The sequence below is a fragment of the Physeter macrocephalus genome, chromosome 10, assembly GCF_002837175.3.
Source record: "Physeter macrocephalus isolate SW-GA chromosome 10, ASM283717v5, whole genome shotgun sequence".
Taxonomy (NCBI): Eukaryota; Metazoa; Chordata; class Mammalia; order Artiodactyla; family Physeteridae; genus Physeter; species Physeter macrocephalus.
In genome coordinates, this window is record NC_041223.1 from 6,955,289 (window position 1) to 6,977,214 (window position 21,926).

The 21,926-nt window shown below is 41.6% G+C and overlaps 1 protein-coding gene across 7 annotated transcripts in view; it reads left to right on the forward strand.

Annotated features, from left to right (window-relative positions):
* PRKN (parkin RBR E3 ubiquitin protein ligase) overlaps positions 1–21,926 on the forward strand; it is a 1,334,302-nt gene that overhangs the window by 1,148,712 nt on the left and 163,664 nt on the right. For all 7 annotated transcript variants that reach the window (XM_028494771.2, XM_028494769.2, XM_028494768.1 and 4 more), the window contains 2 exons: positions 1,255–1,316; positions 18,975–19,124. In XM_028494771.2, coding sequence (XP_028350572.1) covers positions 1,255–1,316; positions 18,975–19,124 — 212 coding nt within the window. The remainder of the gene's footprint in view (positions 1–1,254; positions 1,317–18,974; positions 19,125–21,926) is intronic.

Sequence of the window (21,926 nt, forward strand, 5' to 3'; positions counted from 1 at the left end):
TTAAATTAGAAATTTATTCATATTGAACCCAAGTATTCCTGCTGTAATTTTACCTGTTCATTTTAATCCTACCTTCTAGAATAATGCACACATCTAATCCTTCTTGCAAAGGATAACTCCTTCACCCCGTGGAGACTGTCGCCTCCCTCCATGGCCCACCCTCCCCCAGGCAAACGTCCTCAGTACTTTCCACATTCTTACATCACAATATGGAGAAATGGCTCAGCCTCAGTGGTTGCTTTGGCGCATTTTCATACAACCCATTTTCTTTAATAGAAATGTCAACAGATTCTGTCATTCATAGATTTGATCCCAAAGAAACAGGTTTTTATATCAATTCTGTTTCCAGAGTTTATATTATAAATGACTGCAAATTAATACTGTGGAATAATTCTATTTAAAAGGCAGGGATGGAACACATTTTAAGCGATAACTAGTATGCCCTGGCATAGATAGATAGATAGATAGATAGATAGATAGATAGATAGATAGACAGACAGATATACTTAAGTATACATATGTATATGTATATATATGAGTATGATTTACTTATTTACTTATTTCTATTTACAACTGAGAAAAGAAAATGTGAAAGCTTGCATAGGCTCTCACTGTCTGGGTAGAACTAGAAGATGATGGGCACAAGACTGCCCTGGCCCTCTTCCCAGGTCTTTTCCATAAGATACGCTTTCCAAACTGAAATGCAGCATCTTTAGGGTATTGATAAATCCTCCTGGAAAAACCAGGCAAGATTCTAAACTATAGCCGAATCCCATGAAGACGGGGCATCCAGATGCCCCATCTTCATCCTTCACTCTCGATGTGCATGCAGAAGCCCAGCCTGGAGGCTGAGGAAACAGGATGTGATAAATAAGTGAAATGAACCTACATGTGCCAACTCCCCCTCTCTGGCCCCATGAAATCCTGGCTCTATATTAAGGATAAGTGACATGCTGGGCAGAAATGACACGGTGTCCTAAGGCCCCACAAAGGCCAGATCACAATCAGGAGGGGAGAAAAGGCCTGGCCAGGGTCATGTGTGGCTCCTTCCTAAAGAATCACAGTGGGGGGCAGGCTGCAGGCAGAGTGCCCTCGGGGGTTTGGTGTCCGGAGGTTGGTTAGACTGTTTTGCAGGTAAGCATTTGTGTCCTCCCCCAAAGCGACACTGGTCACTGGTGGTCATAACTGCAGTGAGAACATAGTACTGCACAGAATGGGAATAACACGTTGGTGATTAACTCTTCTTCCCAACAGCTGGCTGCCCCAACTCCTTGATTAAAGAGCTCCATCACTTCAGGATTCTTGGAGAAGAGCAGGTGAGTCAGCCTCTCAAAAGCTACGCCAGAGTGTTGTGGAAGATAGACAGTAATGAGGCCGTTTGGGCTCTCCCCGGGGAGGCAAGGGGTGTCTCCTGACCCCCAGCGCCTGAAATGGGAAAGGGGGCCATGCAGGAGCTATTTGTGGGAACACTCTTTCACTCTTCTATCCATCAGACCTGACAGGTTATTAATTGGTACATCTGCTACCTGCCAGAGCGTTACATCTCAGGGCGCGGCAGTAAAAGCAGGTACGACGTAGTGACAGATAAGCAAACAAATAAGTGCCGAGATGAATTATGCCTAAGGGATCGAGCATCACAGACAGCCCTGATTTGATGTCTGTAGGTGGTGTACAAACTCTTTTCACCAGAATTCTATATTTTGTGTGTTACCTGTATTTCACTTCAGCTGCTTTGTCTATGGATGTGAACATGTGACTTATATACAAAAGCTGGCCCATTTAAAGTTGATTATTTAAATGCTGTGTTGTGCTCAGTGAAACATGTCAGATTCTAAGTAGACGTGTTAAGTTAATAATTCAGAGTGCTAAATATTACCTAGATGTATATGTATAAACACACACACACACACATACACACACACACTTGACCACTTAAAAATAAAGCTCCTAATCCTCATATGGAATTACAGGCTCCATATTATTATTATGTTAAATCTGATGTCAAGCTTTCCTTGAAATACTTATGCCATATAGTTTACAGCATGGTAGTTGACCTATTTTATACTCTCGTATTGATTTTTACTCGCAAAGGTGGTCTTGGCCCACTCTGACCAGAGAACAGGCAAATGGAGATGTGGCAGCTCAGTTTTGTCAACAGATTTTTGGTTTGTGTGTTTTTGTTTGGTATGTGTATGTCGCAAAGTTGGGCTGCCCATTTCCAATATGAGATTTCAAAAGGGGGATTAATTAGGGGAGGATGAAAGGCTGGAATCATTTCCAGCTCCTTGAATTAGCAGGTGACAGTGTGCCTCATTCATGTTTTCATACTGTAAATTTCCAGAATAGAGAGCATGGATGTTTATTCAAATACAAGCAAAATCAGTTGTCCTCCATTGCAGGTAAGAGCTGATAACAGACCCCAAACATACCTATTTACGAAAACACCTGTATCTCACAGCTATTTGCCTGTGAAAGCCTGAGAGATTTCTTTTTTTTTTTTTTTTTTTTTGTGGTACGCGGGCCTCTCACTGTTGTGGCCTCTCCCGTTGCGGAGCACAGGCTCCGGACGCGCAGGCTCAGCGGCCATGGCTCACGGGCCCAGCCGCTCCGCGGCATGTGGGATCATCCCGGACCGGGGCACGAACCCGTATCCCCTGCATCGGCAGGCGGATTCTCAACCACTGCGCCACCAGGGAAGCCCTGAGAGATTTCTTATAGCAAGAATCATTGATTGTTACCCTGAGATTTCTGCTCAGGTAATGGAAGCTTCTCTTCTAACTTGTACCAATATTTGCAAATTGTTTCCATGTTTGTTTTAGAGTCATTGGGTGATTAGTAGGGAAGGAAGCCAACTATAATCATCTCCTTAGAGTTGCATAAAATTCAAGCCACGTTGCATTTTCTTAGACATTTAATCAAGCCATAATCAAAATCAATATTACTCCGATCAGTTGTGCTACATGGCCACTTAGTGCATCACAGCAATATTGATTTTTATTTCCTGAAAAAACACATTTCCTTCCTTCCTTCTTTCCTTTCGTTCGATGAATACTTAACTGTGCACCTACTCATGTGCTGTATGCCATTCTTGTTTACAGGGACAGAGGAGTGAAAAAGAAAGCCCTCTCAGGCTCACATTCTAGTTGAGGAAGGCTATTATGTTACATGCACACAAACGTGTTCAGTATATAATGTGCTAGATGGTTATCACTGCCATGGAGAAAAGTAAAACCAAAAAGAAGGATAATGAGTGCTGGCGGTTTGAGGAGCTGAGATTTTATACAAGGTGGTCAGGAAGGGTCTCACTGAGGCAGGTGCTAGGTGCGTGAGGACCTCAAAGGTGCGAAGGGAAGCATCCTGGTGACATCTGGGAAGAGGTTCCCAGGTAGAGAGTAAAGTGAGTACAGAAGTTTTGAAGCAACCATATGTAATGCTTATTTTATGTAAAAAATATTATAAAATATAAAATATAAGTTGTGGTTGGAATAAAGTGGGAAGAAATCCAGGAGCATGTAAACTGGGAGCCAAAGGAACAAAGTGTGTCTAGGAGGAGGACTGATCGTTCATGCCACGCGCTGATCAAGCAGGATGCAGATGGGAGGTGAGCACTGGAATTTGAAACTTGGAGGCCATTGTGACCTTGACCAGTGGACTGGTGAGGGTGAAAGTCTGCCTGGATTGGGTTCAATGGAGAGGGGAGAAGAATGGGAGAGAGAAAATCTAGATACCTTTTTTTTTTTTTTTAGGAGTTTAGCTAAATGAAAACAAAGAAATGAGGTAGCTAGGGGAAGGGAATGTGGGATCAAGAAATTTTTCATTTTTATAGAAAAAAAAATACCATGTTTATGTGCTGATGGGAATGATTCTGCAGAGGAACAGGGAGATTGATGATGCAGAGGAGAGGGGAGAATTTCAGGAGCAATATCCTTGATTTGACAACTAGCAGAGTTAAGGTTTGGCCAGAGACAAGAGTGGAGACAGCTCAACCTCGTAGCAGTGGGAAAAGCAGAATATGTAGGAAGATTTTTGCTGGTGTTTCTCTTTTCTCGGTGAAATAGGAAGCAAAGTCATCAGTTGAGAGGAAAGATGGGGGAAGAGTTTTATAGAGAGAGGAAAGGATGATGAAAGTGTCATTTAGGAGGGTAGGGAGTGAGTAAGTGTAAGAAACGAATGAATTTGGAGCGAGATCAATCAGCCTGGGTGTTTTTCTGTCACACTGAACTGTGCAGGCACAGATGCAGCAAAGGCAGAGGGTCAAGTTTAACCAGGCACACAAGTAAAACAAAAACAAGAGAGAGGCAAAGGAGCTCTGGGCAGACCTAAGGGAGTGAGTGTAATGACTGAGGCTGAGATATCAGCTGGGTAAGCAGAGAAGAGGGCTGAGAGGAGAAAGGGATGGGGAAGACGTGGGAGGATCCACCGGCTACAGGTCCCAGCGTGTTCAAGGAGTCTTTGGAGTTGGGGTTTTAGAAGGGTTTAGCTGGAAAAGTAGGTGTTGGCCGAAGAATGGCATACTTGACATTGAGATTGCGGAGGTGGTGCAGTGACTGGAAATGACAGGGTCAGGGGAGGACCAGGAATGTTGCTGGCTGAGTTAAAGTAGCCGACAAGATGACTCGAGAAGTTGAGGGCATGGACTTAAAAAGCCAGGGTGTTGGAAGTATGGCCCATGTGGACACTGAGATCCTCCAGAACTGTGGCCAGAGCAGACTTGGAGAGAGTTCTGGTGAGTCAAAAACTGAGGCTTCTAGAAACAGGACAGGGAAGGGAGAGAGAGACTGAAGGAGGTGGGCATCAGTAGCTGACTGCACAGCTGGAGAGTTTTAGAAGGAGAAAGGAAAAGTGTTCTACTTGGGGTGTTGCAGGTCAATACTCGGTGGTGCAGAGGGTGCAGTGGAGAAGACATTTGAGGGGCTGCAGAGGAAGCAGTGTCCTGAGGTGTGAATCAAGTTCAGTGAGGGAAGAATGTGAGAAAAACACTGAGAGAGTGTAAGTTACAGGGCAGTTCCTGCCGACTGACTCCGAGTTCCCCAGGCTCAGAGGCAGGAGTCGGGGGGCAGCCGAAGGACAGGGTAGGGTAAAGGGATGGACGGAGCTGTGTGTAGGATTGAGGGTCAGACCGGAGAAGTGACAAGGGAGCCAAGGATCTCTTGGTGATGGATACAAACAGGTCACATCAGCTAGGGATATTTCCATGCTGATGATACAGGACAAAATGTAGTGGCCTCAGGGCAGATGGTGGCGCGAAGTCCGGACAGGGAGCAGAAAGTTCCAGCCCCACGGCTCCTGCCAGTGGGGGTGGGCGGCCTTAGCCGGAGCTGCTGAAACTCTGAGGCTGTCTCTGGATGCTTGAGGCAACTTAGATTACTTGAGGAAACAAAATTTTGTATTGTGTGTTACAAGTTCCCTCGGACAAATCATTGTAGTCTTTAACTTGGCTTTTCGGTTTGTCAAAAAGGAAGAGTAATGCTCAGTCATCTCTTAGAACTTTTGTAAATAGATAAGATTGCAAAGTAAGTTGCAAATATTAAGTACTACACTAAAATGTTTCTGATTTAAATACTGTTCACACTCTATCAATAGACTAAACTAGTAGCAGCAAAAGAAGACACTAAAATCAGTGTAACAGGGAACTATATTCAATATCCTGTAATAAACTATAATGGAAAAGAAAAAATAATAAAATAAAGTAAAATCAGTGTAACATTCACTTAAAAGTGAGTTGATAAAACCTTACAGATACTGGTTTATTACTGAATTCATTACTGGATGGTAGAGATGCTGACCAGTATCTAGTTTCTTTGTATGTGATTCCTTTCCGTTTTCATTGACCTTGAATAGGCACTTGCTTTTTGAGATCTGGATTAAAAATAAATCATTATAAACACTATAAATCACTACCTTCCTAAAATAAAAATGCAATTAAAACTCCTTGGAATGTAACGTATTACATTTACTTTAGCTCTGGGCCCTGTCTCTGATTTGTGTTTACGATTCACATTCATAACGCACCTTTCATCCCCTCACCCACACCCACCAAGGCCAAACTACTTGGCAAAGATATTATCACACTGCAGGTAAGTAAAGCTATTCTAAATTTCTAGGTGAGCCCTAAAGAAAACAGGTATGATATCGTAAGTCCACAGGATTTGGGGAGTCTTCAGAAAAACTGCATTTCAGACGTACTTCCACTTTTACCAGCTTCCTCCTCTTTGGGTTTAATCACCAGAATTTTAAGGAAATAACCTTCATTTATTCAACAACATTTCTGAATACCTTTTGTACTGTCATTGTGCTAGTGTTGGGTAAAACAGTAAACAAGGAAGTCACAGGTACAAATCATGATAAATGCTAAGATGTAACCTATTTTGGATAAGGAGTCAGGAACTCTGAAACATGAAAGTTGAGAGGACACCCACCATGGAGTGAGCTAGGAGCACGGGGCTTGGGGGAGAAGAGCCTTCCAAGCAGAGGAAAGCACATGTTCAGTAGCCCCAGAGGAGGTGAAGAGCTTGCTTGGTTCAAGCCACTAAATAAAATTAATGTGGCTGGAAAACAATGAGCAAGAGGGACCGTGATGAATGATAAAAACCATCTACACCATGTGGGCCGTGGTCAAGAGTCTGGATTTTATTCTAAATTCAATGGGGGATCCTTAAAAGTTTAAGCAGGGGGCTGGCATTATCCAAATTACATTCTAAGAATGTCAGTCTTGTTGCAATATGGACATGGTCTGGATGAAAATGGTTGGCAGAGGAAACAGAAAGAAGTGACTCTTCAGAGGTAGAATTAAAGGTCGTGGTGATTGATTAGCTATGAGTCAGGGAAATGAAGGAATCCTACAGCTCTATTTACTGAGATGGGTTTGATGGTAGGAAGGTGAAGATGAAGGCTTGGAATCAGGGTTCAGTTCTGAATATCTTTGATATGACTGAAGCATTGAGAAGGAGACAAGTAGGGATTTGGATGTGTGAGTTGGAGCTCAGAGGAGAGGGAGGTCAGGGGTCAGAGATAGATAAGTTTGGAGTTGCTGGCACGTAGGTGGTATTTTAAATCCATGGCGGTTGCCAAAAGTAGGTAAGAGAGGAGGGACCACGGATGAGCCCTAAGGAGCACCAACATTTGGAAACTTGGAAAAAGAGTGGCAGCCAGCAAAGGAGACCAAGAAGGAGCCTCGAGTTAAAGTAGAAGAAATCCAGAGATGTGTCGTGATGGAGCCAAGAAAGGAGGTGTTTCCCAGAGGAGGAAGTGGCTGTTTTCATGAATGCTAATGAAAAGCTGAATAAGATGAGGTCAGCCAATTGTCCTTTGCATACGGCAACATGGAAATCATGGGTGACCGTAACGAGCAGTTCTGGTGGAGAGTTGGAGGCAAGGGGCAGGTTTTTATGGGATGAAGAGTCAGCAGAAGCGGAGTCAATTTCTTCTAGAAGTTTTGTTATGAAAAGGAAAAAGGAAATGCAGCAGTAGCAGGAGGGTGCTTTACAGACTGAGGAGGCTAGAACTTGTTTTATGCTCATTGAAATGATCCAGTAGAGATGGATTATTTGATGATTCAAGAGATAGATGAGCTAGCTAAAGAAGGGAAGTACTTTAGAAGGTGAGAAGCGTTTGTTTTGGATCCACAGCACAGAGAGAGTAATTGACCCTTAACAGGGAAAAAGCCACTTTCTTTGTTGTAAGAAGACAGAAAGGAACAGGTGAGTGTGGGTGCAGGTATGTTGGCAGGTGTAGTGATGCGGAGGGGAAAGTTGGCGTCTAATGGCTCCATTAAGGCAGACACATTTTTCACTTCTGCATCTTCTCCAAATAGATTGCTTGACACATAGAATATACTTAGTCTGTTGGTGGGAATGTAATTTGATACAGCCACTATGGAGAACAGTATGGAGGTTCCTTAAAAAACTAAAAATAGAACTACCATATGACCCAGCAATCCCACTACTGGGCATATACCCAGAGAAAAACCATAATTCAAAAAGATACATGCACCCCATTGGTCATTGCAGCACTATTTACAATAGCCGGGTCATGGAAGCAACCTAAATGCCCATCAACAGATGAATGGATAAAGAAGATGTGGCACATATATACAATGGAATATTACTCAGCCATAAAAAGAAATGAAACTGAGTTATTTGTAATGAGGTGGATAGACCTGGAGTCTGTCATACAGAGTGAAGTAAGTCAGAAGGAGAAAAACAAATACCGTATGCTAACACATATATATGGAATCTAAGAAAAAAAAATGTCATGAAGAGATTAGTGGTAGGACAGGAATAAAACACAGACCTACTAGAGCATGGACTTGAGGACATGGGGAGGGGGAAGGGTAAGCTGTGACGAAATCTAGCAAAATGGTACAGATGAACTGGTTTGCAAAGCAGAAATAGAGACACAGATGTAGAGAACAGACGTATGGACACTAGGGGGGAAGTGGGGGTGGTGGGGGGGTGAACCAGGAGATTGGGATTGACATCTATACACTAGTATGTATAAAATAGATGACTAATAAGAACCTGCTGTATAAAATAAACAAAATAAATTTTTTTTAAAAAAGAAGATGCTTAGTAAGTATTTGCCCAATAAATGAATACCTCATTCGTGTCTTCTGTCTTCTTAGTGAAGTATGAAGTAAGATGTCCAGAGAGGAAAGTGGTGGGATAGGAGCAGTATGGGAAGAAAGAAGAGAAAACATGCTACTAGAGAAACGTAATACAATCATTAAGAAGTTGTAAATGCTCATTTGAAGTCTGTGATGAGTAATTTAAGAGCAAGCAAGCAGTGGCCAGGGAGAAAGTATTAGGTCAGTTCATGAGAATTCTCAATGAAGTTGAAGAATTGAAGCAATGTCCATACTTCAGTAAGAGCACCAGGAAAGGAAAGACAGGAGGTGATGGTTGGAAAGAGACATATTTGGAATTCGGATTTCAGAGATGGTACAATTTCTCATGATGACAAGGCCCGGGAATGAATTGTAACAGTAGAAGAATTTTTTTGAAAAGGTCCCCAGAGATGAGAAGGTAAAGGAACTGAAAGAAGAGGTTGATGGATGGACAGTTCAATCCCTAGAATGATGAGACGAATAGGGGCAGAGATGAAAGTCATGAACTAGGAGCTAAAGTCCCAAGAATGAGGGGCTTATCCACCTGTGTCCATTGCAGGTGGTGGCAGTGGGGAGAGGACAGGGGTACATAGCCAGACGGCATAAGTTTCAGAGGAGCAGTGGGGTGGGGTTTTGCAAGAGAGAGGGGAGCAAGGGTTTAGGAACATCAGTGAGGGGCCAGGAGACAACCAGCTCCAACTCTGGCCTTCAGGTGTGTACACGTGAAACAAAAAGCAGCCTTCACTTTAGAGGGTTGCAAGGAGATGGACCAGTTTCAGTTAAATCAGGTGGGAGAGAGAAACCTTTGAAAAGCCTGATTATACGGGAGAGCTTGTTCATTGTGGAGCAGGAATTCCAGGGGACAAAGAGAAAGGGCTTAGGGGAGAAGGGAGGCTCATATTGGAGAATATCAAGACCTTTACTGGAATGAGGATAGTAGGGGATGCCTAAGTCTCAGAAGTCAATAATGATGTGAGGCATGATGGAATGAATTCTGATGACCTTTGGAGGGAAGTAGGTACACAACCAGGCCACCTGGCTGTTGACCTCACCTGGCTGTCGCCGTCTCACCTGGCTATTATCATCTCAAGTGTGTCTCTTGGGCATTAAGGCAACTTACTTGGCCTTCACTTCAGAACGTTTCCTTGGTATCATAGGCTTGCTGACACCAGGGAAAGATAGTTATAAATGTAAATCCACGTAATATAATCGAGAAGATCATTTTTTAAATTATTTGGGTCATCAAAGTTCAAATCAGTTCATTAAATGTGCAGTGGAAATAACCCGTTTCATTGCCTCAAACTGAAGCCTTACACAAAACTTCCAGACGATGATGTGTCACTCTTCCCCTTCCATTGGCCTCATAATCACCTTGAAACCAGTATAGTTGCCTCCAGACTGGAGGATGACCAGAAGGGAGAGATGTGAACATCCCGTGTTAGAGAAGCAAAGCCCAGGAAGAGACAGGGAGGAGGAGGGTGCAGGTGGCAAAACCCCACCCTCTCAGGGAAGTTCCATTTCTCTGAGGGTGAGGCTCTTGGATTTGGAGACTAACAGCACTGCTCAAAACCACTTCTCAGGGACTATAGTAAAGGGTAAAATAATTTGTGCCCACAGACAGCCTTGCCCTCTGCCGAGTGCCCCATCAGGAGGTGTGCTTAGCAGACCCATTTGCAAAGCTTCCAGAAGTCTCTGAAGTCACGCCCTCAGTAGAAACTCCTTCAAGGAAAACGGTTTGCAAGTATCTACTTTCACAGCCTCACCCTTCCTGTGGGGCACTGCATGGCCCAGAGCATGGAGAAGGGACAAACAAGCCAATCGGTTTTGACCTCCTTTCCGGAAGATTCCACGGCTACTAGAAATTGAGATTTTTTTGGCATCATGTCGTCTGAAACATCTGAAAAAGAAAAACCTTGTAAATTGCAATCCAGGATACAGTCTGTTGCTCTAATTATATTTCAGATGTTGTTTGATCTGTTTTCTCCTCGCATTTAATTTCAACCATCCTAATGATGTTTTTTTCTAGGCGATGAAAAAGGTCCAGCCCTTTCTCTAGCCAGTTTACTTCATCAGTCAATGACAGATGTCCAGGGATGAAAAGTACATTATTAGCAACAAAATTGAGAATACAAACAGCAGTGTGACAGGCACCTCCACAGGGGCTGTCACCAACTCCCCGGGGCTAACTAGCTGCGCATGAAGAAAAATAAGATTAAGATTACTGAGAATTTAAGGAGTGTTTTTTAAAATTCTAATACATATAGAAAATAGGGCATTCTCTACTTAGCACTGGGAAATGGATTAATCATAAATTCATGTTCCTCTAAAAAGTTATTTTAGACTTTTTTTAGCCAAAGAAGAAGTGCTGTAATAAACCGTTTTTCATTAGTTTCTAAATGATAACGAAGGACTAGTGAGCTGAATTTTTTTAATAAAAGGGAAAAAAAGAAAGAAAGTGGAGGCAGCTTGGTATCGGGGAAAGGGTGGTCTTTTAGAGCCGCAGCCCTGAGTCCCTGCCCGTGTGAACCACAGTGAAGGACTGAATGTCTTTGTGACTCAGTGACCTCACCTGTCGCTTCCAGGATAGACGGAGAGTGAAATGCATAGGCAAAGTGTGGGCACAGTCCTTGGCGCAGAGTGGTAATTCAGTGAATGGTATCTCTGATGGGGGTTTCTCTCCTCCAGGGGGAGAGCAGGAGACAGGTCCTGGGAGAGCATCCCCGGGTGCTTGTGGCTAAGACTTCACAGAAGCCAGAATTTAGTAAGGGAAAAGCAAGCACAGCCTGTGTAGGGGTTGCTTTTGTAGCTGTACCTGAGTGCCCCCAAAAGGATACTCTGGAAAATTCCATGGCAGAACAAAAACAGCCCCCTTCCCTGCTCAGAGGATTTGAAAGGCTGCCATGGATTGCTGACAGGCTCCAACTCATTTTGACAGAACATTTGCCTGTTTTCCCAGATTTTAGTTTTACCTAAGTATCCCTGTGCTTCAAATTTCTTGCCGTTTTAAAATTTAGCTTCCTTCTTGCTGTCTTTTCTTAGGAAAGCATGCGAATTAAACATCACGATGAGCTGTTTGTGCCCTCCTACATAGGACAGGCCTTTTGAGTGGTTTTCCAGCTGTGTGGGGTATTTGGGCCCAGTTCCTCCCCAGCCTGACCCCGCGGGTCACCACTTGCACTTAGCCTAGAGACAGTGGCCAGCAAGGAAGGGGAGGCTAACTGGCCTCCATGGGACCTGGGACCTGGGACCCTGGCTTCATTATAGAACATCATTCTACCAGCCCAACTCTTCCCACTAGCAACAGACCACCAAAGTGCAACCTCTATTTGATTATGCTCTCCCCTGACTCATTTTTAGATTCTTAAAATATGAGTTTATTGAAACTTCTGTGAATTTTATACTTTAAAATGAATATTTCCTGTTCTTAAGAGAATCCATGAGCATATGCGTAAAAACTGAATAATTTATTCCCCAAATAAATAAAATATAAACCATACCAATGAGTTGAGATTTTACCTAGATAAGTCATCTAACAGAATGTATTTTCACTATAATCTGACAAAATGTAGGAGGAACTTTTTATTTTTTTCTTAGGTGCAGAACAGTATGCTTTGTTAATATTAACATTTATTTTTAAAAATTTTTGCAAATATCCTGTCATCTCTAAATTATCTTAGTTGTCTGTGGAGTATCCACTTTATGGAAGTATATCTAGAAATTTGCAAACTAGTTTTATTAACAGCTTAAACAGCATAAGTTGGCAAGTAAGTATTAATATACCTATCTACACGTACACAAGCACACACATAGACACTCAGTGTGATTCCAAAGACAAACAATGCCTAAGTGATTTTTAGAGAATTTGCTGCTTTTGAGCTCACCTGAGAATGGACTCCATACAGACCTAGTTCACGTTACAAATTAATCACATTCCTCCAAGTTAGTTCTATTTATAAATGCTATTCAACAGTGATAAGTAAAAAAGCCCTAGGAAATAACACAAGTAGTGTCAAAGGATCAGTCATTGTTCCTTTCCACCATTTGCAGTCCATTTATCACTTTACGACTATTGTGTGTATTTTACACTCAGATGAGTACAGACATTCTGCTCTACTTCATGCTAACTTGTCACAACTCACCAGTAAGTATATAGTATGTTTCTTCCAATGCACTCTCAACTTTGTGCCAGTAAGTGGTTGAAAGGAATCTATGAAACTGTGGGTCTTATCTTAAAGAAAATTACATAAGGATCTCTGCTAATAACATATATGTAATTACATGTCAAATTGTTTCCTTAGGGTATTAAACTTTCTATGAATACTAGAACATTATTGGTCTAGGTCAAATGTTTTTCTTATGCATTTCACAATGTTAAAAAAAAGAAATGCATTCAGTAATTGTAGGTTTTGATTCAGATGTTGTGTGTACTTTTAAATCAGAAATTACCAGACATGTAAGCTAAAATATTTGTCTTCCTTTAGAAAAGGAATTGTAATATAGATTGAATATAATAAAGTTATTTCTTATAAATTCCTTAGTTAATGAATGAAAAGAGGAACATAGTTTACACGTTCTGTCAGAATTTGAGACTGTAACACATGTAGTCAGCAAGAATTTCTGTAGTGTTAGTGCCCTTTGTCCATAGGTTAATAGGTTAACTTCTTCCTAGAAAAAATATTATCGTAGTAATAAAATTGCTTAACTAAATTAAATAGATAGGTGATCTGTCATCAAATCAGTAAATAGCTAATGACTTAAGATCAATTTATTTAAACTAGAAAATAATTTATGTAGGTAAAAATCATCCTATACCACACTGTTATTAATTCCCATTGTCATTGATTATTTTATTAGAATTCTTTAAGAATGGAGTTAAATTTTATTAATTCATTTTACAACTATTTATTGTGTACCAACTATGGACAAGACACTGTGCTGAATTCAGGAATACAAATACGTGAAGGAAAGCGGGGAGTGCCGAGGGTCTACAGGAAGGTCTGAGGGGCTGGAGCACGTAGGTCCCATGACTCACAAAACCAGTAACCAGTCAAAGACCTCTGTCAGGACAAAGGCCCTCACTGAGTAAAGGGAAAGAGAAAGTCCGGTTGAAAATCGGGTAACAGAGTTGGGAGATCACAGAAATTGAGCCCTCATATTTTTTAACACTGCCCAGAAAACCAAATAGGAAACTGTAGAGCCATTAAGAGCTATTCTGAATCCTTCTTCCTCCTAAAATTTCAGAACTAATTTCATGTAAAGGTGAGCGACAGAAAGGAACAAAGTAAAATCCCAACAGAAAAGAAACAAGGTCAAATCCCACACAAAGTTTTTAAGAGGAGATGCAGAGTGAAGGGCAGAATATTGTCCTGAGAGACAGTGAGAGTGTGTCAGCCGGTCATGCCCACCAATTGGGTGAAAACTAAAATAACTATTCCAAAGGGAACTAAGTTATTAAGAAATTTCACAAGTACAAATAAATAACAATGGACATAGTCTTAAAAGAAATAGAAAGTGAAAAGAAAGAAAATTCTAAAAAATGAAAATAAAGTAAGATAAACTAACTTTACCCAACTTCTAAATCAGTCAAGAGGAGTTGACCGATTTAGAAATTAGGTAAAGAAAATCCAATATATGTACACCAGAAAGCCCATAAGAAAAACATCAAAGCAAGAGAATGGAGCAAATACTAAAAAATTAAATTCATTACAACTTTCCTGACATAGCAGGCATATGAATATTGATCAGAAAATGACCAGCACCAAGACATATTCTAATAAAATTACTAGATTCTAAAGAAAAAGAAAAAGAAATCCTTTGGGCATCTGAGCAAAAAGATCAATTCACTTACAAAGGAAAAAAATAAAATCAGATTGTCATAGGCTTCCCCATAACACTTTATATCAGAACATAGAGTAAGACATTTAAGATACTTGAGGGGGAAAAAATATGAACCCAGGACTTTATATCCAGCCAAACTCATTTTCAAGAATCAAGGCCCCAAATAAACTGTCACTGAGCAAGAATTCAGTGAATATTTTTCCAATGAGATCTTCCTAAGGAATTTATACTAGAGAACAAGCTTCAAACAACCAAAATTGCTGATCATTCATTAACATAAGGACTGGTGATGAGTATTAAGTGTGTGTGTGTGTGTGTGTGTGTGTGTGTGTGTGTGTGTGTGTGTGTGTGCAGCATTAAGATTACATGAGAATTAGGAGAAAGAAAGTATAGTATGAAATGGCCCTATGTTTCAACAATCTAGATACAGTATTATTATTGGAAATTTTGGCAGGAGAATGGGTAGAGCACATGAAAATATATTTGAAGTTTTTAGTAATCACATTCATGGTGATAATATTGTTATTCTTATTCTAAAATCATGGTGTATACAATGTGAGCTAAAGCAAGTGAGCTATTATGGAACATTGTGATTCTATTATTCTCTGCGTTCTTGAGAACCAGTGTGGAAAAAGGGCAACACAGATGTAAAACAAAATATTAAGTAAAACTCTGTAGTTCTGAAATACCTACCCTCTTAGCCAATTTAAGTCTACAATATAGAATTATTAGCTGTGTTCCCCAGGCTGTACCTGAGATCCCAAGAATGTATCCATCTTGCAAAACTGAAACTTTGTACCCATTTTGGACAGGACAAAACAGAAGGTACAGTCCAGTGGTACAGAGCTGAGAAGAGGGGTTCAATAAATATTTATTGGAATCATTCACGGTGATATGAGGGGATGCTGTGTGCCAAAGCCACACAGGGGTGGGGATGGTGGAGGAATGGCTTGCTTCTTCATACAAGCCTGACCAAACCCCACCTGGCTTAAAGCCCACTTCCTGTCTGCTCGCATGTGCTGCTGAGTGTTGGTGCAGAAAAGCAGGCAACTCTGCTGACTAGCTTCCTCTAAATTCATAATCGCTGTTCAAATGGGTTGTTAATGCTGCCCAGCAGTAATCCTGACTCCAAACATTCCCTCCCCTTTAGCATTCATACCTTTTCTTTTGTTTTTTGTTTTTGTTTTTTTTCTTGCATCACGCGGGCCTCTCACTGTCGTGGCCTCTCCCGTTGTGGAGCACAGGCTCCGGACGCGCAGGCTCAGCGGCCACGGCTCACGGGCCCAGCCGCTCCGCGGCATGAGGGATCTTCCCGGACCGGGGCACGAACCCACGTCCCCTGCATCGGCAGGCGGACTCTCGACCACTGCGCCACCAGGGAAGCCCTATTCATACCTTTTCTGCTCATCGCAAATTTCCAAACCTCCTTTGTCCGCATCTGCGCCCCAGCACTCTGCCCTCGTCCTGTCTAAGGTCTCAGCCTCTACTCATCCTTTAGATCCCATACCCTCACCTACTCATGGACGTCATCAGTTGCCGTCCTCTTCTCCCTCATTCCCTTCAGCCTACTAACATCCTGTTATTTCTCCATTTTCAAAAATCCCTTTACAGTCCCACAGGCCTCCCAGCTGCTGTCCCCCTGTCTCCGCTGCCCCTTTCAGTCAAACTCCTAGAAAAAAGTGTCCACCCTCACCTCCTGGAATTTGTCTCCTCCAGTTCTCTCTTGACTCCACTCCCATAAGGCCTCTGGCTCCACGACTCCACTGAAATGGCCCCTGTTGAGATCGCAATGGCATCTCCATTTCTAACAACAGCCAGTGTTCAGTAGTTGTCTTATCTGAAGCCTTTGACACAATTTATCATGACACATACACCCTCCTTGAAATACTGTGTTCCCTTGCTTTCCAGGACACCTACATTCTTCTCATTTTCCACCTGCCTAATAGGCTGCTTCTTCTCAGTCTCCTTTGCTGGCTCCTTCTCAGCATCCCCACGAAGGTTAGGTAATCGCATCCAGTCTCATGGCTGTTGAGATAACACAGGGTCGTATTGTCAAATCAAACTTACAAGAATCGTAGATGTAACCCAGTGTCAATCTTTACTAATAACTTCCAGGATGCTGGTAATGATGAGACACCGACAAAATACAGGGAAACCCCACCTCATTTAACACAGCTCTGCATGTCCTTTCTCAGCATATTGGGATGTACTCTAGGCAAGAGTCAGTACATGAGGTCTCTGGGAAGTTCATGGAATGATCGCTAACATGAAATCTCTCAGTTATATAAACTGTCTCATCATTCTTCACTTGATAAAATGTCTTCATTATCCCTTAATAATTGCATAGCTTATGACATTTTCAGAGAGCCTTACTTGGTAAATTCACATATTCTTGTTTACTGTAAGCAAACTTAGACCAAGTGTTTCCTGCTAAATGCATTCCATAGGTAAGAACTCTCTTCTAGTAAATGCCATTGTATATAAGTACCATTAGCATATTTACAAGGGGATTTGACCAACGCATCTTTCTTTTTTTGCTGGGGTCAGAAATATGAGAAAATGGATAGTAGGCCTGATGCTAGCCCTTTCCTTTCCAGCTCTACGTGCACCTATGACTTCAAAATCGGTGTCTACAACCCACGACTTTCTCCTAAATTCCAAAGCCATACATTCAACTAGCCACTCAACATTTTGACTTAGCTGTGTAGGAGGTTTTCAAAATGAATATGAGCGCAATAGAAATAATGATTCCTTTTCTCAACTCCCTAAACACACAGACATGCACACACGTAGGCACACATGAATACACACACACCTTTCTTCTTCCAAGTCTCCCCATCTCGGTAATAGTCTCTCCTGCCCTCTCCCTGCCCTCTGTCTTCTCAGGGAAAAACATTACTTCCTGCTTGATTTCCTTTCCTCTCACACCATGTATCCAACCTGCCTAAAAAAATTTGCCATTTCTACCTTCAAAATATATCCAGAACTCAACCACTGCTCCGTCCCTATACCTCAGTCACTGCTTTCCTGATTCAAGCCACCACCATCTCTCCATGGACCTTGCTGAAATAACCTCTGACCTGCTTCTCTGCTTCCTGCTTCTATCCTTGTCCCCACGAGTCTATTCTGAACATATCAGCCAGATGGCTATCTTTAAGAGATTAGTCACATTGTGTCCTCCACAGCTCACAAGTCCCCAGAGGTTCCCAGATCTCTCAATAACAGCCAGAGTTCTTATAAAGGCCTTCAGGGATCTATACATCCTGGAGCCCCATTAACTCTCTGACTTCATCTACTATTACCCACCCCCCACACACTCCCATTCACTTTACCTCAGACACACTGGCCTCTTCGCAGTACCTCAAACAAACCAAGCCCATGCAGCCTCTGGACCTTTATAATGCTCCATATTCAGCCAGGAAAGCTCATTCCCCCAGGTGGTACATGGCTTGCTTTTCTAATGTGCCTCAGATGTTGGCTTAAATGCACCTTCTTCATAAGGCATTCCCTATTCTCTGATCACCTCTTTAAAATGGTAATTCCCATCGTCCCCAGGATCTATCTCTTCTTAGTTTTTTATTCTCCTCCCCACTTATCACCATCTGAAATACTATACAGTTGAACCTTTCAGTATTTACTGTTCTAGTCTTATGGATGAGAGCAGAGATGTCTGTTTTGTTTAGGGCTGCATTCCCAACACCCACAGTAATGTCTGGCACATAGTAGGCGCTCAGTAAACGTTGCTTGAATTAATTAATTGTCAGATCCAGTTGAGTTGATCTGAGTTTAGAAGAGAATATGATCAAATAATGCAAGGAGAACAATAACTTAGGGCTGCGACAAGGAAGACTTTGGAAAGTCTGCTGTGCAATTTGAGGTTTATTCTGCAAGCTGGGGAAACAGTTAAAGGGAATTGAGCCAAGCAATGGCACAGAGAAATGAAGTCAGGGATAAAAGAAATCATGCTTTAAGAATAAGAATAATGATGAAAGGAAAATTTTACTCTTTAACAGAAAAACAGTAGTCTTTCTTCGTCAAGCTGAATATGCTCATTGATACCGTGTGGGCTGCTAACAATTACCAGGGGTGGAACACTGGGACCTATTTTCAAAACGGTTTTAAAAAATCGATAGACTCCTGAATAGAGGCATGAAAATATACTTTTTGATGAGATTGATAGTGATGCATTATGAATGTCCGTAACTTAAAGTATAGATATGTTCCCTAAAATTTGTATGAAAAAGTCTACTAAATGCAATTGGTAGTAGTATTTTAAAAAATCAAACTTGGAAAAATCTATTTTTTGAGGGTAAATTTCTAGAAATTCGAAGAACACAGGCCTCACTTATCTGTTTTGTCAGCTGGAACTAGGAGACTTTCTCTAGGTTGTACCACACCTTACGCACCCCCCCGTTTTTACAGAAACAGACTAACAAGAAAACCCCCGAACCACCAACTATTAACATTTCGGTAAAACAGCACATCTTGGTGTCTGTGTTATCACTTTGAAAAACTCATTTTCTCTTTGCAGTACAACCGGTACCAGCAATATGGCGCTGAAGAGTGCGTGCTGCAGATGGGGGGCGTGCTGTGCCCCAGCCCGGGCTGCGGAGCAGGGCTGCTTCCTGAGCCCAGCCAGAGGAAGGTCACCTGCGAAGGGGGCAGCGGCCTGGGCTGCGGGGTGAGTACCAGCCACACCCCTGGCTCTTGACCGTGTATTTGTTTGCTTTGGCAAATTGGCTAGGATTGCTCTATTTTCATTTTCCATTTGGACTCAGACATCTTTGATATATATGAAAATAGATTTTTTAATTCTTAACAGGATACCATATATATATGTACATATATATATATATACATATATATATATATATTGAAGGGGAGGTAAGATTTTCTGCTTTAATTGCTATCCAAGTGTTTAAGACGTGAATTACTTGGTCAGCCTTTTAAACTTTTCTTCCAGTGCTCAGCTAATTCAGAGCAAAAATGTGTGATTTCTTAATTCAGGCATTAAGTAGACAGGAGTGGAGGAGAAAGAGAATTCCTCATCCTAGCGTGATGTCTTAGTAACATTGTTTGCCTAAGTATTTCAAGAAATAAAATGAAGATTAATATGGAAAACTTGAAATGTTATTGTGTCGTAAAAATCATTTTAAATCGAGATGAGCAAAACTTAATGGTGCCTCTTAGGGAAGGAGAATAAGAAACATGGAAAATGTTTGTTCTAAGAGGTCAAACCAGTATGACCTAGACAGCTTCTTGAATGGATCTATGGCTGCGAGCTGCCGCTGCCGGCGAAGGGGTGAGGGAAGCATAAATCAAACGCAAGTCGGCTGACTAAATTATAGGTTGAAATGACAAATGGATAATAATCCTGATATTAAATTTCATGCAGGCCAGAAAAAGAAGTGCATGTGCTTATAAAAAGGTTATTGAATTGTGATGGGAAAGCATTTCTTTTAAAATTGCAACTTCATGACGAGTTTGTGGACGGACGGGTATGGATGGCAGAGGGGTATTACCCAAGCCTAATTTTTGGCTGAGCGTTGTGATTTACCTGTGCATAAACTGGCACCTGTCACCCTTCGTAAAGCTCCGTATCGGTCATGGAGTGCAGCTTAACAAGCCCTGGGCTGAGTGATAAAGCAGAGTAAGTGGAAGGTGAGAAATAAAGAGACACCATGATGCCTAAGCAGAAGGCAATACCTCTGGATTAATAATGGTGATTGCATTAGGATGAAAACTCAAGTCATGTCTGCTAAGCCTTAGAAATTATGGAAATCAAACTCCACTTCCTAGCTTTAGTCCTCATCATTTACTGTATAATCTGCACTGATTGCACGTGGCCTCAGCAAGCTGCCAGATTCTGGGATCAGAATTTCTAGCAAATGTTTTCTTTTAAAATGAGTTACAGTGGCTTTTAACTAATGGCTCAATTATATGCTTCTACCTGCTAACTGCTCCTGTTGTTCCATTCTCTAAAGCTGCGGGGTTCCTTTGGCCCATCTCCTGCATTCAGTTGTTCGTCTTGCTCTAAGAATTTTGAAGGTTTATGTAATTTAAGATTTGAACATCTTTCTCATCCCTTTTTTACACAATGTGACATTATAAGTAACACACATATTTGAACTCCAAATCATGGAAAATTATCTTGGAAGTAAATTGAATTGCTTTAAGATCTTTGGGTTAAGAGAGTTTGGGGGCAACCCTTACCTAAAGGAGAATGGTTATCTTCAGGATGTTTCTTTGGAAGTTCTAGGAAATGTGTTTTATTTTTATTTATTCTGTTTTGTTACTGCGGCGGTGGTAGGGGATGCTTGTTGCTTCATATATTACTTATCTATTGCTGCATAACAAATAAGCCCAAATTTGAACCTTTTAATTAGTAAACATTTTTATCTCACAGATTCTGAGGGTCAGGAATCCCTGAGTAGCTTAGCTGGGTGGTTCTGGCTGAGAGTCCCATGAGGTTGGAGTCAAGCTCGGCTGTAGGAGGTAAGATTTTCTGCTTTAATTGCTATCCAAGTGTTTAAGACGTGAATTACTTGGTCAGCCTTTTAAACTTTTCTTCCAGTGCTCAGCTAATTCAGAGCAAAAATGTGTGATTTCTTAATTCAGGCATTAAGTAGACAGGAGTGGAGGAGAAAGAGAATTCCTCATCCTAGCGTGATGTCTTAGTAACATTGTTTGCCTAAGTATTTCAAGAAATAAAATGAAGATTAATATGGAAAACTTGAAATGTTATTGTGTCGTAAAAATCATTTTAAATCGAGATGAGCAAAACTTAATGGTGCCTCTTAGGGAAGGAGAATAAGAAACATGGAAAATGTTTGTTCTAAGAGGTCAAACCAGTATGACCTAGACAGCTTCTTGAATGGATCTATGGCTGCGAGCTGCCGCTGCCGGCGAAGGGGTGAGGGAAGCATAAATCAAACGCAAGTCGGCTGACTAAATTATAGGTTGAAATGACAAATGGATAATAATCCTGATATTAAATTTCATGCAGGCCAGAAAAAGAAGTGCATGTGCTTATAAAAAGGTTATTGAATTGTGATGGGAAAGCATTTCTTTTAAAATTGCAACTTCATGACGAGTTTGTGGACGGACGGGTATGGATGGCAGAGGGGTATTACCCAAGCCTAATTTTTGGCTGAGCGTTGTGATTTACCTGTGCATAAACTGGCACCTGTCACCCTTCGTAAAGCTCCGTATCGGTCATGGAGTGCAGCTTAACAAGCCCTGGGCTGAGTGATAAAGCAGAGTAAGTGGAAGGTGAGAAATAAAGAGACACCATGATGCCTAAGCAGAAGGCAATACCTCTGGATTAATAATGGTGATTGCATTAGGATGAAAACTCAAGTCATGTCTGCTAAGCCTTAGAAATTATGGAAATCAAACTCCACTTCCTAGCTTTAGTCCTCATCATTTACTGTATAATCTGCACTGATTGCACGTGGCCTCAGCAAGCTGCCAGATTCTGGGA